Source organism: Eublepharis macularius, chromosome 10 (genome assembly GCF_028583425.1).
Source record: "Eublepharis macularius isolate TG4126 chromosome 10, MPM_Emac_v1.0, whole genome shotgun sequence".
Classification (NCBI taxonomy): domain Eukaryota; kingdom Metazoa; phylum Chordata; class Lepidosauria; order Squamata; family Eublepharidae; genus Eublepharis; species Eublepharis macularius.
The window spans coordinates 19,544,443-19,557,818 of NC_072799.1; the positions used below are offsets into that span (position 1 = coordinate 19,544,443).

The 13,376-nt window shown below is 46.3% G+C and overlaps 1 protein-coding gene across 1 annotated transcript in view; it reads left to right on the plus strand.

Annotated features, from left to right (window-relative positions):
- Nucleotides 1-3,153: 3,153 nt before the first annotated feature.
- The window catches only part of LOC129337026 (probable E3 ubiquitin-protein ligase HERC6), a 47,178-nt gene continuing 36,955 nt past the window's right edge, over nt 3,154-13,376 (plus strand). The window contains 5 exon segments of the mRNA XM_054990472.1: nt 3,154-3,437; nt 6,022-6,178; nt 7,951-8,027; nt 8,219-8,446; nt 11,053-11,147. Of these exon segments, the coding sequence (XP_054846447.1) occupies nt 3,185-3,437; nt 6,022-6,178; nt 7,951-8,027; nt 8,219-8,446; nt 11,053-11,147 (810 nt within the window). The 5' untranslated portion in view covers nt 3,154-3,184.

The window sequence follows — 13,376 nt, forward strand, 5'->3', positions numbered from 1 at the left end:
ATTCATAGATGGCTGTGCACATTTTATTGCTTAGTTTTAAAAACTTATTAACATATTAGTGGGATTCAGTGTTAGTAGACTCATGCCCCTTTATTTGGGGAGGGGGTGGAAATCTTCCCCCTCCGTGGAACAGCAGCTACAGCCAAGGAAAGGGGCAAACAGATGAAGTTCAGGAAGCAAGACGGGAGTTGTACCTCTTTGGTACTTCCTCTTGACCTTCCTGATGCATGAAGTGTTTCCTGGAGACCATTTTAGACTTACTTTGATTGAAGACTTGACTTTTAGATTGCTTTATAGACTGTCTAGTAGTGGCTATTTCTAAATAAATTTTTACATTACTTTTGTCCTGTTGCCTTATTGATTTGCCGTATTTAATAGCTGGTTATTAATTTACTCTTTCTAGGTACTTAGGATGAAATTATCCTCACAGCAGCCTTTTAAGGTGATTTAGATTGAGGTAATCATGACAGCTCAAAATCACCTACCGAACAGGGATTGACACCTGATTCCTCAGGTTCAAGTCCAATCAAAACAGGCTGGGCTATGCAGTATTCACTTAAGCAGGTTCTGAAGTCATAAAAGCAGTGTTTTATTTAAAATCCTTAACTCACGTTCCTCACCCCACCCTAAATGTGGGGAATCGAAGATGCCATTTAGAATCAAATTGTTGGAATGCGTATCCTGCAACCCACATGGTTGTTTTTTTTTAAAGGAGAGTTTGAGTCAGCCAACACAGCCTCTGCGTTCACAATATAACTACCCCTGTTACTTTATTTAATGCAATGCTACTCAAAGATTGGTCCAGACATTGTGCCCTTTATCTCAAAACCAGGGATGTCAAAGTAAAAGACATTTCCCTCGGAAGGGAGAGGACTCATTTGGGATCTTCCTCTAATCCTTCTTGCACTTAATATTTTGAGCTGCACCAAATTGTCAGAATGCGCACGAGGTGGTTCCTCAAGTCATGCTGAACTGAGACTCCCTGGGCCTACTGCTTGCCCACCTCCTGCCCGTCAGTGCTAGAGACAATCCGCTCTTACACCTTTAGCAGCAGCAGTATTGAGTAACTGGCTTAACTTGCCTTCTTTCAGGGTTTGAGTATTGTCAAGCAGATGTGTGCCTTCTACTCTTCCATTTTTCCCTCTAAGCACCATAATTTGAAGGAGAACATGTAGCATCACAATCCTCATTTTTCTTTTACACCATCACGGGAAAAAATCTGCAAATCCAAACGCAATACTAGAAATTTCTGGTTGCGATTACTATCTCTAGAGTAACTGTCTCTGTAGTGGGAGGTTTATGTATATAACTTTGGATTTCTTTAGGGAAATGACTCCTAGACTTAACTTTCTTTAAAGCTGCCTGGGGTTTTTTTTCTACTTTTAGAAAAAATGTAGAAAAATTAGAAAAAAAGGAACAATGATTGTATAGATAGGTTGGTAATGTATTAAATATTGGGGGAGCTGGCCAATGAACATGGCCAGGCTAGTTGGTGAAAACCACTCTGAGCCAAAGGGAGTCGGCTAAGTCCAAAGATGCTCTCAGCCACCTGATAGTGTTGACCAGCAGTCCCCAACATGGTACCTGTGGATGCCATGGCACCCATTAATGTATCCCCTGGTTGGTTTAATCCTGGTGTGTTCCCCAGTACTGCAGACCAGTGTAAAAGTTGATTCTCTGGGGAGGGAGGTAAAAGTGAGGGAGCTAGCACTTTTCAATGTAAACCAGGAGTTAAGTGGTCATCTGTGAGTTAGCTCCTGGCTTCCCAAACTTACCGTAGCCAAAATTATTTCTTGGTGCTAGACTAGGAATTTAAAATTGTCCAGGAGCAAGCCAAGGTGAGTGTCTCCCATGGCGTTCTGAGCTAGGTAGCATAAGGGACACTCAGCTCAAAGATGCAACGAGCTGCCCCTATGTGGAGGATCTTCGTTAGCTTCCCATTTTTTCCTCCTAGAGTGTCAAACCCCGTATTACATGAGTGCAATAAAGCAATGTAAGGGGGGGGGGGGTTATGTCATTTATAGTCTTCCTTTCTCACTGAGACTCAAGGCGGATTATATAGAGTCTGTCCTTAAAGTGCAATGAAAAATGAAATCCTGCTCTCAAGTCACAGTTGACTTAGCTTCTGTAAAAAGAAAAGAAAATTCTACCTGATGATCTACATGTAAATGGGAGGCCACGTGAATGGATTCTCCTGTTTTGTCAACTCTGATCAGTAGCTACAACCGACTTTAGCTAGTTACTAGTACAGCATTTGGAAATTTGCAAGGGCACGGAAAATCCTCCAGCCAAGAAACTTAGAATGAAAATGCTATGTATAATTATATCACAATTTCTAACAGGTTATCTCCCACCCACCCCCAAATGTTTTGCAACTGAATTAACCTGAGATAGCAGGTTGCTTTGAGTAACTATGTGGCAGTCTCCAGCGGAAAACCTGATCCTAATCTATGCCTTAGATATTTTTGGCCCTGGGGGGTGGGGAGAGGGTTCTAGGAGGAGAGTCCTTACAGCAGAATCTCTGGCTGTGGGTGTGATTCTTGTTTTAGCATTGCCCTGTAAGCATTCCAGTGTTTTTGTGTGATGGTGGTACCATGATACGCTCCATCCATATCTCTTTGCTACTATTGATGCGCTCTGTGATTCTCAGGGTGGGCTTAGGTGGATTCCACGTAAACATCGTGAAGCGCAATGAAGCATAGGCTCCGTGGTCTCTTCGGCACAGCCTTGTACCAGATAGCCAGTGTGGTGTGGTTAGAGTGTCAAGTTATGACTTGGATCTGAATCCTCGCTGTGCCGTGGAAGCTCACTGGGTGCCCTCGGACCTGTCCCAGTCTCTCCACCTAACCTAGCTCACAGGGTTGTTGTGAGGATAAAACTGAGAAGTATGATGCGGGTCACTTTGTGGTTCTTAATTGGGAAAAAGGCAGGGTATACAAGTAAATACATCAATTAAATGTACCCTGTGGGTTTTCAGCGGTTTTTTTGGTATCCATGTTAAAATCGTGAAGCTCCTTGAGTGGCAGGAGGGAAAAAGTCGGCAAGCCTCTGTGGGCGGGACCGGCTAGGAAAGGTTGGGCTCCCTGGAGGAGCTGAGGCTGGACTCTTTGGCTGCTCTAGCTGGAGGTCTGGGAAAAGTTTCGGGGCGGGAGCTGGAGATATTTTGCTCGGGAGTCAAAGCAAAATGCTCTACTGCTGGGGAGAAGGCGCCTCCGGGCAGCTGGGGCTGGGAGACGCAGAGGAAGGGCGCTCGGAGCCGATCCGTTTCCGTCCCGGGCCGGACGCGTCCTCGAGGCGCGGCACGACGCTGGTGGCCTGCGGAGAGCGGCACACGCTGCTGCTGCACGCCGACGGCTCCGTCTCTTCCTGCGGGGACAACGCCCGGGGCCAGCTGGGCAGGAGGCTCCCCGCCGGGCGGCAGTGCGGCTCCGAGCCAGGTACGACGGCGATCCCCTCTCCCCAGCTCAGGCTTTCTGCAAAATCTGTTTCCAAGAGTGGAGGGAAAGAGAGAGGGTTGCCATCCTCCAGGCTGAGCCTGGAGTCCTCTGCAATTGCAATTGATCTCCAGACTGCAGAGATCCGTTCTCTTGGAGGAAATGGCAGCTTCGATGGCATCACTTCCCTGCTCAGCTCCCTCTCTGCCCCAAACTCTGCGCTCTCCAGGTATCCCCATATCTCCAAGGATTTCCACCCTGGAGGTGACAACCCTAACAGCCGCCTGTCCTTTTTGGAGGCAGGAAAGCCCTGTGCGCACGCCGATTTGGGGCCCTTTCCAAAGACAATGGCCCAAGAAGGAACGCCTCCCTCCCTGCTCTCCAGGCTGGCTCAGCGCAGGAAACGCGCCCCTCTTGCCGCGCTGCCCTTGGCCGGCTGGATTTCGCTGCGCTCCGCATGTGGACAGGAGCCCCGCTCTCCCGCCGCCCTGCCCAAAGAGCGCGCCAGAGCGGGACTTCGCGTTCCTTTGACCCGCCACCGGCGTCCTCTGGTGACATTTGCCGAGCTCTTCTCGGCCGGCGCGGCTCAGCCGTCAGGGTTGAGCTGCAGATGTGGCTCTTTCGCAACATCAGCCAGCCTTTGTTGTTGGGGGGGGGGGAGGCGATGTGTAGGACTCTACCCGGGCAGTCTTAAACAGAGGCACGCCAATCTAAGCCCATTGAGTTGAACGGGCTTAGACTAGAGGAACTCTGTTCAGGATTGCACTGTTGAGTTTCGGTTTCTATTTCTGGCTGAGACAAGATTTCATCCTCCGGCGCTGGCCTTGAGTCACGTCTTAAGCATTTGCTTTCGGTTTCCTTTCTTTTCGGGTCAGCGCTGTGGGTCTGGAAGAGAGGAGCTGGCAGTCCTTCAGAGTTTGGGTGTGATGATGGGGAGGGTCTGTAGATGGGAGGGAGGAGGGCAGACCGTTTGTGGGGCATTCAATAGAACAATAGAGAGACTTCACAGCAAAACGTTGATTTCTCTCCCCCGCCTCGTTTATAATTAGTTTAAAACTGATTTAAACAGGAGTCCCCTGTCGTTTTAAAGGCTAGCAAAATTTATTCCAGCTATTTTGACCACCTCCAGGTGGAGCCTGCAGATCTCCAGAATTACAATCGGATCTCCAGACTACAGAGATCTGTTCCCTAGAGAAACTGGCTGCTTTAGAGGGTGGATTCAGTAGCATCATACCCAGCTGAAGTCCCTCCCCTCCTCATGCCCTGCCCACCCCAGCCTCCGCCCCCAAATGACCAGGAATTTCCTAACCCAGAGTTGGCAACCCTAATTCCAATATAAGATGTAGCTGATGAAACAAAATAGTAGAGTCCAGTAGCACCTTATAGATTAACCAACTTTATTGTGGCATAAGCTTTCGAGAATCACAGATCTGTTCGTCAGAGACATCTGCTGCTACAGACTAACGCCCTAACTCCTCTGGATCTGATAAAACAAGCTCAGATTCTCCAAAGCTTATGCTGAAATAAGTGTTTGCTATGAGAGCCTCGTGGCGCAGAGTGGTAAGCTGCAGTACTGCAGTCCAAGCTCTGCTCACGACCCGAGTTTGATCCCGGCAGAAGCCGGGTTCAGGTAGCCTGCTCAAGGCCTCCATTCTTCCAAGGTCGGTAAAATGAGTACCCAGTTTCCTGGGGGTAAAGTGTAGATGACTGGGGAAAGCAATGGCAAACCACCCCGTAAAACACAACGTCCCCCCATGGGTCAGGAATGACTCGGTGCTTGCACAGGGGACTACCTTTACCTATGAGGGATTAATGCCCTCAAACCCCTGCAACGTCTCTTTGATTGAACTGAAGCAACACAAAACGGGCTAGTTCAGGTACTGAGTGGTGAGTGAATGCTCCTGGTCTTCACCACTTTCTGGGCCCAGGCTTTAAGGCAAAATCAGAAGTTTATTTATTTACTCTCTAGGTCTGATGTGAACATCTTCGTCCCCAGCCAATAATCACTCAGTGTTCTACATAACAGCTTTTTAGAATAGTGTTATAATTAAACATGAGAAAATAAGGTAAAAGAGAATCAAAGATTTGCAATGCACACTGACCTATTGCTGGGTGACCTTGGGCCACGTCACACACACTCAGCCTAATGTACCTCACAGGATTGTTGTGTGGGTAAAATGGCAGAGCGGAGACTGACCTTGATGGCCTGATGTGCTATAAAGTAGCTTCATGTGTGTTCCCTAAAAAGCAGTCCAGCTCTGCCCTTGAATCCACAATCGGCATACCATGTGGGAGGCGCATACAACTCTTGAGTGGAGTTAGCTCCAAGTCCCCATGTAGAAAACACCCGTTGCTCCTTATCTATTGTGATTCTGTTTGCAATATGTTTTCAAATAAAAGCTTATTGTAATGTGAGTGCAAGGCTTCACTGCATGAACAAAGGAAGCTGTTATTCTCACTGGCCACTAAATCCTGCATTCACTTCTACACCCTGTAGTAGAAGACACAGGATATATAAACATGTCCTTCTGGTTACTGTTTAGATATGCAAATAAATATTAACTCTCTTCTTTTTCCCCCCTGAAAGAACAAATCCAAGCACTGGAAGCGCAGGCTATTGTCTATGTAAGCTGTGGGAAGGAGCACTCGATAGCCGTTTGCAGCAACGGAAGGGTTTTCTCTTGGGGAGCGGGCTCTTTTGGACAGCTGGGCACTGGGGAACTCAGAGACCGCTTAATCCCCAAGTAAGTAGTTAATTGTAACATTTGTGATGTGAGGGTGCCAGGTTGATTGCTGGGCTGCATCCAGAAAAAAAATATCCAAATTCAGGAGGGCCCACAGTGAACACCCCCCCCTGGGGCTGAACCGAGACGTAGAAGTCTTATCTCACTACAGATGCTAATTTCTGCTCTAATCAACTGCATTGTACCTTTACATCCTGATGCCCTCTCTTGTAACATCCCACCCACCTTTGGCTGGGATATAAAGGCTCAGAGATCTCCATTCCTTCTCATGTCTGAAGAAGAGAACTCTGACTCTTGAAAGCTTACATTCCAAAATCTGAAAATCTTGTTGGTCTCTAAGGCACCATTGGACCAACACGGCTACTCACCTAACTCTCTTAATGGGAAGTCTTGAAAACATGTCGTGACTAATCTTTGAAGTTTGGTTATACTTATGCAGGCTTTTTTATGCAGGTGGTGGAACTCAGTGGTGGTACTCAGGACCTCACAATGACGACACTTTGGGTCAGCTGGAACAAGGGGGGAGTTTTTAAAAGTTTAAATCGCCCTTGGTGAAAATGGTCACGTGGCTGGTGGCCCCACCCCCTGATCTCCAGGCAGAGGGGAGTTTAGATTGCCCTCTGCGCTGCTCGAGTGGCACAGAGGGCAATCTAAACTCTCTGTATGGAGATCAGGGGGTGGGGCCACCAGCCATGTGACCATTTTCAAGAGGTGCCAGAACTCCATTCCACCGCGTTCCCGCTGAAAAAAAGCACTGTACTTATGAACTGAAAAGCAACTCAGTTCTATCTGTTGAGTATTGAAGGCTCCTCAGAGACAAGAAAAGTTGAACAGAGACTTTAAGGCCTACTTGCAAAAGAAAAGGAGCAATATCAGTTGGGATTTCCCCTTCTGTTTTATCTCCAGAATCTCCCTTCTATGGCAGCTAATCTTCCTGAAGCAGTTGGGGAGAGGTAGGTAAGAATTGCTGCAGTGAGACACGTGAACTACCCCCCGAAAAGCAAGATTTGGGTCCAGTACCCAAATCTTGCTTTTCTACTACAGATCAGCACAGCTACCCACTTGAAAGTACCCTCAGAAAGAGTCTCCACTAGTACTGTATATAAGGAGAAAAACTAATACTTCTGAATGAACAGTCTAACCCAGTTCAGATATTTTGCAAAACCGTGGTTTAATGAAGCTCAGTATAGTTAATATGTTTGTCTGAAAGCAGACCACTCCACTAGTGCAGGCTCTGTCAAACTAGGATCTTAAACAATTGATAGGTTGGTTTAATAACCACAGGGAACTATGGCTTCACATGGTATATGAATACAGACATTTGAGGCTTAACCCTGGTTTGTTCTCCGGAGATGTTCTGCCAGGCAAGGGAAGGAAATTAAACAAATATTTGACAAAGCAAACCTTGATTTGAGTGGTAATCTGTGATTGTATTCTGGGCTTTTAAACCAATCTTAATTGAAACGAGTTACGGTTTTGCGTAATGTCTCAACCAGATGAGCTGCTGTCTGCTTGTCGATGTAGTAAGCCTAGAGTGGTTCTTGCTGCCTTTGCATGTAAAATTGGCCTGATGAGCATTTTCTTCACAGGCTGTTGTGAAGATGAATGAAAGAATGATTTTAAAGCATTTGGGCAGGATAACACTGCTGCACTAAGCACATTTATTTATTAAAAACCAAAATGCTAACAGTCCCTCCCCCCACTCCACCCTCACAAAAAAGATAAAGTCCTAAACACTTGCCCTGTTTTCTTACTTTCTGATTGCAATACAGGAAAATAGACAGCTTGTCTGCATTCAAAATAATACAGGTGACTTGTGGACACTACCACTCAATAGCCCTGACAAAAGGTAATCCTTTGTTTCATTTGGTATTTTAATCAACCTTTGTTGTGTCATACAGTTTGTGTAAAAGGGATGGTTTTCTTTCACTGTAACTCTAATGCTACAGATTTCACAGTGCGCACTGGGAAATCCTGGGAGTTGTGGTTGTGGACTCTAATCTTTCTCTCCCTCTCCCGCTCCTCCCTCCTTAAACAAAGATGGCAGAGTCTTCTCCTGGGGGCAGAACACCCACGGTCAGCTGGGAGTCGGAAAAGAAGCTCCTTCCCACAGTCGGCCGCAGCATGTTTCTGCTCTGGATGGCATCCCGTTGGCCCAGGTGGCTGCAGGCGGGGCACATAGTTTTGCCCTCTCCCTTTCAGGAGTTGCATACGCGTGGGGAAGAAACAATGCGCATCAGCTGGGCTTAAGTCAGAGTGACCCAAAAGGTATGGCCACCTTTGAATTCCTCTTGCATATGTTTCCATTTTGATGGTTTTCTCTGATGAGTTAGAATCAGAGCATTTTTTTCTGGTGACAGACAGGGTGTTTTCCCAGAGGACTGGCTCCTTTTTCCACAGCACCTCTTTCTGTTGGCCGTCTTGGACCCCCAAGCCAGTGAACATCATAACTACACCTCCCCTCCCCTTTTAAGGCACCAGTTAGAATATATGATGATCTGGGGAGTATAAGCCATTTAAAAAAGGAAGTTCATTACAAGGAAAACAGTGTCTGAGGTTGTCAAAAAGGTTTTGTTGAGGTTTCTACGTCTATAATGGTCTTGGTTGTTGTGGGTTTTCCGGGCTGTATTGCCGTGGTCTTGGCATTGTAGTTCCTGACGTTTCGCCAGCAGCTGTGGCTGGCATCTTCAGAGGTGTAGCACCAAAAGACAGAGATCTCTCACACTGAGAGATCTCTGTCTTTTGGTGCTACACCTCTGAAGATGCCAGCCACAGCTGCTGGCGAAACGTCAGGAACTACAATGCCAAGACCACGGCAATAAAGCCCGGAAAACCCACAACAACCATTGTTCTCCAGCCGTGAAAGCCTTCAACAATACATATAATGGTCTTGTTTGTGCAAGTACAGGGGAGAAACTATTTAGTGAGAGCTTGCTGTATTTACATGGGCTGAGGGCATTTGTGTTGTGTTATGTGCTGTTAAGTTGCCTCTGACCTGTGGTGACTCTATGAATGAAAGACCTCCAAAATGTCCTATCATTAACAGACTTGCTCAGATCCTGCAAACTGGAGGACGTGGCTTCTTTTATTGAGTCAAGCCACCTAGTTTTAGGTCTTCCTCTTTTCCTATTGCTTTCCACTTTTCCTAGCATTATTGACTTTCCCAGAGAATCTTGTCTTCTCATGATGTGACCAAAGTACGATAGCCTCAGTTTTGTCATTTTAGCTTCTAGGGAAAATTCAGGCTTGATTTGATCTAGTACCCACTTATTTGCTTTTTGGGCCATCTATGGTATCTGCAAAACTCTCCTCCAGCACCACATTTCAAATAAATCAATTTTCTTCATGTCAGCTTTCATCACTGTCCAACTTTCTCATCCACACGTAGTGATGGGGAATACCATAGTTTGGATTATCTTGATCGTGGTCCCCAGAGAGACATCTTTCTCTTTAAGGATCTTTTCTTGTTCCCTCACAGTTACTCTTCCAAGTCTCAATCATCTTCCGATTTCTTCATTGCAGTCTCCCTTTTGGTTGATGATTGAGCCAAGGAACAGAAAATCTTGAACAATGTCAATTTCCTCGTTGTCAAATTTAAAATTTACCAACCCAAAAATTTCAGCTTAAAATAATTCTGAACAATAACAGTAAAGCTAGAGTGGCAGGGACCATGGCTCAATGTGGAACTAAGAATGTAAATCTAATGGCCTAATAAATCTGTGTGTTATGTGCCATCAAGTCACCTCCGATCTATGATGACCCTTTGAATAAAAGGGTCCTACCACTAGCAGACTTGCTTAGATCCTGCAAACTAGCGGACATGGCTTTTTGTTAGGTCCGCACCCAGGCATCGCTACACCTGTTGGCCTGTTGCCTGTTGAGTGCCCTTGGGCATTGTCTCCACTCAACCCTGTCTGGGACGTTGCTGTGCTGGGTGCCCTAGCACTGCACATGGGCTGCCTGTAAGTGGCCTTGCCCCACCCCAGTTGGGACGCAGCTGCTCCTGCTGCCTTTGCACCTGTCAAGGGCTTCTGTGAGGCAACGGCCCGGGGGGGGGGGTATACCTCACCCTCTCGTCCGCTCCTTTGCCTTGCCTGCCTCATCTCCAACTCCCTTCCATATTGAATCTCAATCTCAATCTCTCTTCCCGTCCTGTCCTGTCCTCCCGGTAACTCCAGGGGCTGAGCCTCAGACCCCAAACACTTTTATTGAGTCAAGCCATCTCGTTTTAGGGCCGATTCCAGACGACTAACCTTAAGCCGTTTCATGCCGCCCTCTTCCGGATCGTGACAGGGAAAATGCGAAATATTGCGTTTCCTCGCGCGATGACGCGCAAAACTCGCGCGAGGAAACGCGATATTTTGCATTTTCCCCGTCGCGATCCGGAAGAGGGCGGCATGAAACGGCTTAAGGTTAGTCGTCTGGAATCGGCCACAGTCTTACTCTTTTCCTACTGCCTTCCACTTTTCCTAGCATTATTGACTTTTCCAGAGAGTCTTGCTTTCTCATGATGTGACCAAAGTACGATAGCCTCGGTTTTGTCATTTTAGCTTCTAGGGAGAATTCAGGCTTGATTTGATCTAGAACCCACTTATTTGTCTTTTGGGCCATTGGTGGTATCTGCAAAACGCTCCTCCAGAACCACATTTCAATTGAATTAGTTTTCTTCCTGTCAGCTTTCTTCACCAGCCAATAAATAAATCTATAGTGATATATATTTGTAGTTTTATAGTATAATTATATTTCTTTATTATGTTTGTTCATTGTATTGTATAGTTTATATTGCTATATGCTAGTGTCGTAACACTCCTCATTGGTATTTTTGATATTTTAATAAAAATAAAAAAGAAATCTGTTACACGCTTCTCCAACAGAACAGGTCTTCAAACCACACTCGGTGGCTGCTCTGAAGAGTCTTGGTGTGATCTACATTAGCTGTGGGGCTGAGCACACGGCTGTCCTCACTCAGGTAGACTTGAAATTCGTTTTCTGAGTTGTTAAAAAAATGGTACCCTAAAGCTCAGGAATGGTTTTCCTGGAGGCTAAAGATGTCAGGCGTCTAAGGGCTAATGGAAACAATGGGTTGGATCCAGTCAGCTTTTTCACTCAATCTAACCTTGTACCCTCCTCTTACTCCTTCCCACATGGCTTTTGTTTATTTTAAAATTTTATTTACTTCCTTTATACCCCACATTTCTCCTGAATGGGGACCCAAAGTGACTCACATCATTTTCCTCTCCTGTATTTTATCCTCACAACAACCCTGTGAGGTGGGTTAGGCAGAGAGTGTGTGAATGGCTTCAGGTCAGCCGGTAGGCTTTCATGGCAGAGTGGGGACTTGAACCTGACTCTCCTTGATCTTGGTCTGACACTCTTAACTACTAGGCTACTCTGGCTTTTTCACATTCAGGTTCTGTGATCTCTAGGATAAGCTTTTTGGTGATCAGAGGAGACCACCCCTTCCTTTTTTCACCAGCAGGAAAACTAGTTGGAAACAACCGATTATGATCCTCATGTGCAGTAGGCCACTGAAAAACACTTCCATTTTGTGGTCGCTCCATACAGAGATAGTAACACTGTTAAATAGCTTACTAATGTGGTTTGGCCTAATTGAGAGCCAGTGTTGCAGTGACATCAGTTACTGGCACATGGAAGACCTGGACTCAAATTCCTACTATCTCTCAGCCTTATCTACTTCACAGGGTTGTCTTAAAAGTAAAGTTGGGAAGAGCTAGCTATTATATATTGAGATTATTAGCTCTTTATTATAGTAAACTAGATGAGCCCCGTGGCGCAGAGTGGTAAGCTGCAGTACTGCAGCCCAAGCTCTGCTCATGACCTGACTTTGATCCCAGCGGAAGCCGGGTTCAGGTAGCCGGCTGAAGGTTGACTCAGCCTTCCATCCTTCTGAGATAAGTAAAACGAGTACCCAGTTTCCTGGGGGTAAAGTGTAGATGACTGGGGAAGGCAATGGCAAACCACCCCATAAAAATGTATTGTCGAAGGCTTTCACGGCCGGAGAACGATGGTTGTTGGGGGTTTTCCGGGCTGTATTGCCGTGGTCTTGGCATTGTAGTTCCTGACGTTTCGCCAGCAGCTGTGGCTGGCATCTTCAGAGGTGTAGCACCAAAAGACAGAGATCTCTCAGTGTCACAGTGTGGAAAAGATGTAGGTCATTTGTATCTACTCAGGAGGGGTGGGGTTGAGCTGAGTCATTCTGTAAGAGTTTCCCAGGGTGTGGAATGCTAATGGCGGGAGGCTTCACTGTAACCTGAGGAGGTTCTTTTGCATATGGATCCATATGCAAAAGAACCTCCTCAGGTTACAGTGAAGCCTCCCGCCATTAGCATTCCACACCCTGGGAAACTCTTACAGAATGACTCAGCTCAACCCCACCCCTCCTGAGTAGATACAAATGACCTACATCTTTTCCACACTGTGACACTGAGAGATCTCTGTCTTTTGGTGCTACACCTCTGAAGATGCCAGCCACAGCTGCTGGCGAAACGTCAGGAACTACAATGCCAAGACCACGGCAATACAGCCCGGAAAACCCCCAACAACCATCACCCCGTAAAAAGTCTGTCAAGAAAACGTCATGATACGACGTCCCCCATGGATCAGTAATGACTTGGTGCTTGCACAGGGGACTACCTTTACCTTTACCTATTATAGTAAACATCTTTATTGGAAGCTAGAAGCAGACAGATTGCAGACAGGCTAAACAGTAACTAATTTAAACGTAAAGAAACCACGCCCAATTTTAACAACAACCAGTAAAAGGTGAGCAGCTAGAATCCTTCATTTGCATGAACTATATACAAAGTAACTACTTGCAGCACAGTTATACGGACTATAAGGCAACAGTTATGATAGGCCGTTACCGGCACAAAAGACCAATAGTCTTGTAGGCCTCAGGAGACTTCATTCTTATTCAAGCAATACTTAACACTAGCCGTGTATGGTCACCCTAATCTCCCCTCACTCCCAGATTTTGTAATACTGTAACAGAAAATTGCATCACTAGATGCAAAGGCAGGCCCAGTAGGCCCGGATGCCCGTAATGATGCAGAATGTGCTGCAGTTGCACATATAAAAGTCTGCTTCTGCATATGGTTCTCCCATGCAGGGTCAGGGCACTGAGGGGTCAAAGTTCACTTGTTGAACTGAGCAGATATGAATCAAAGTGCTTTGGTCT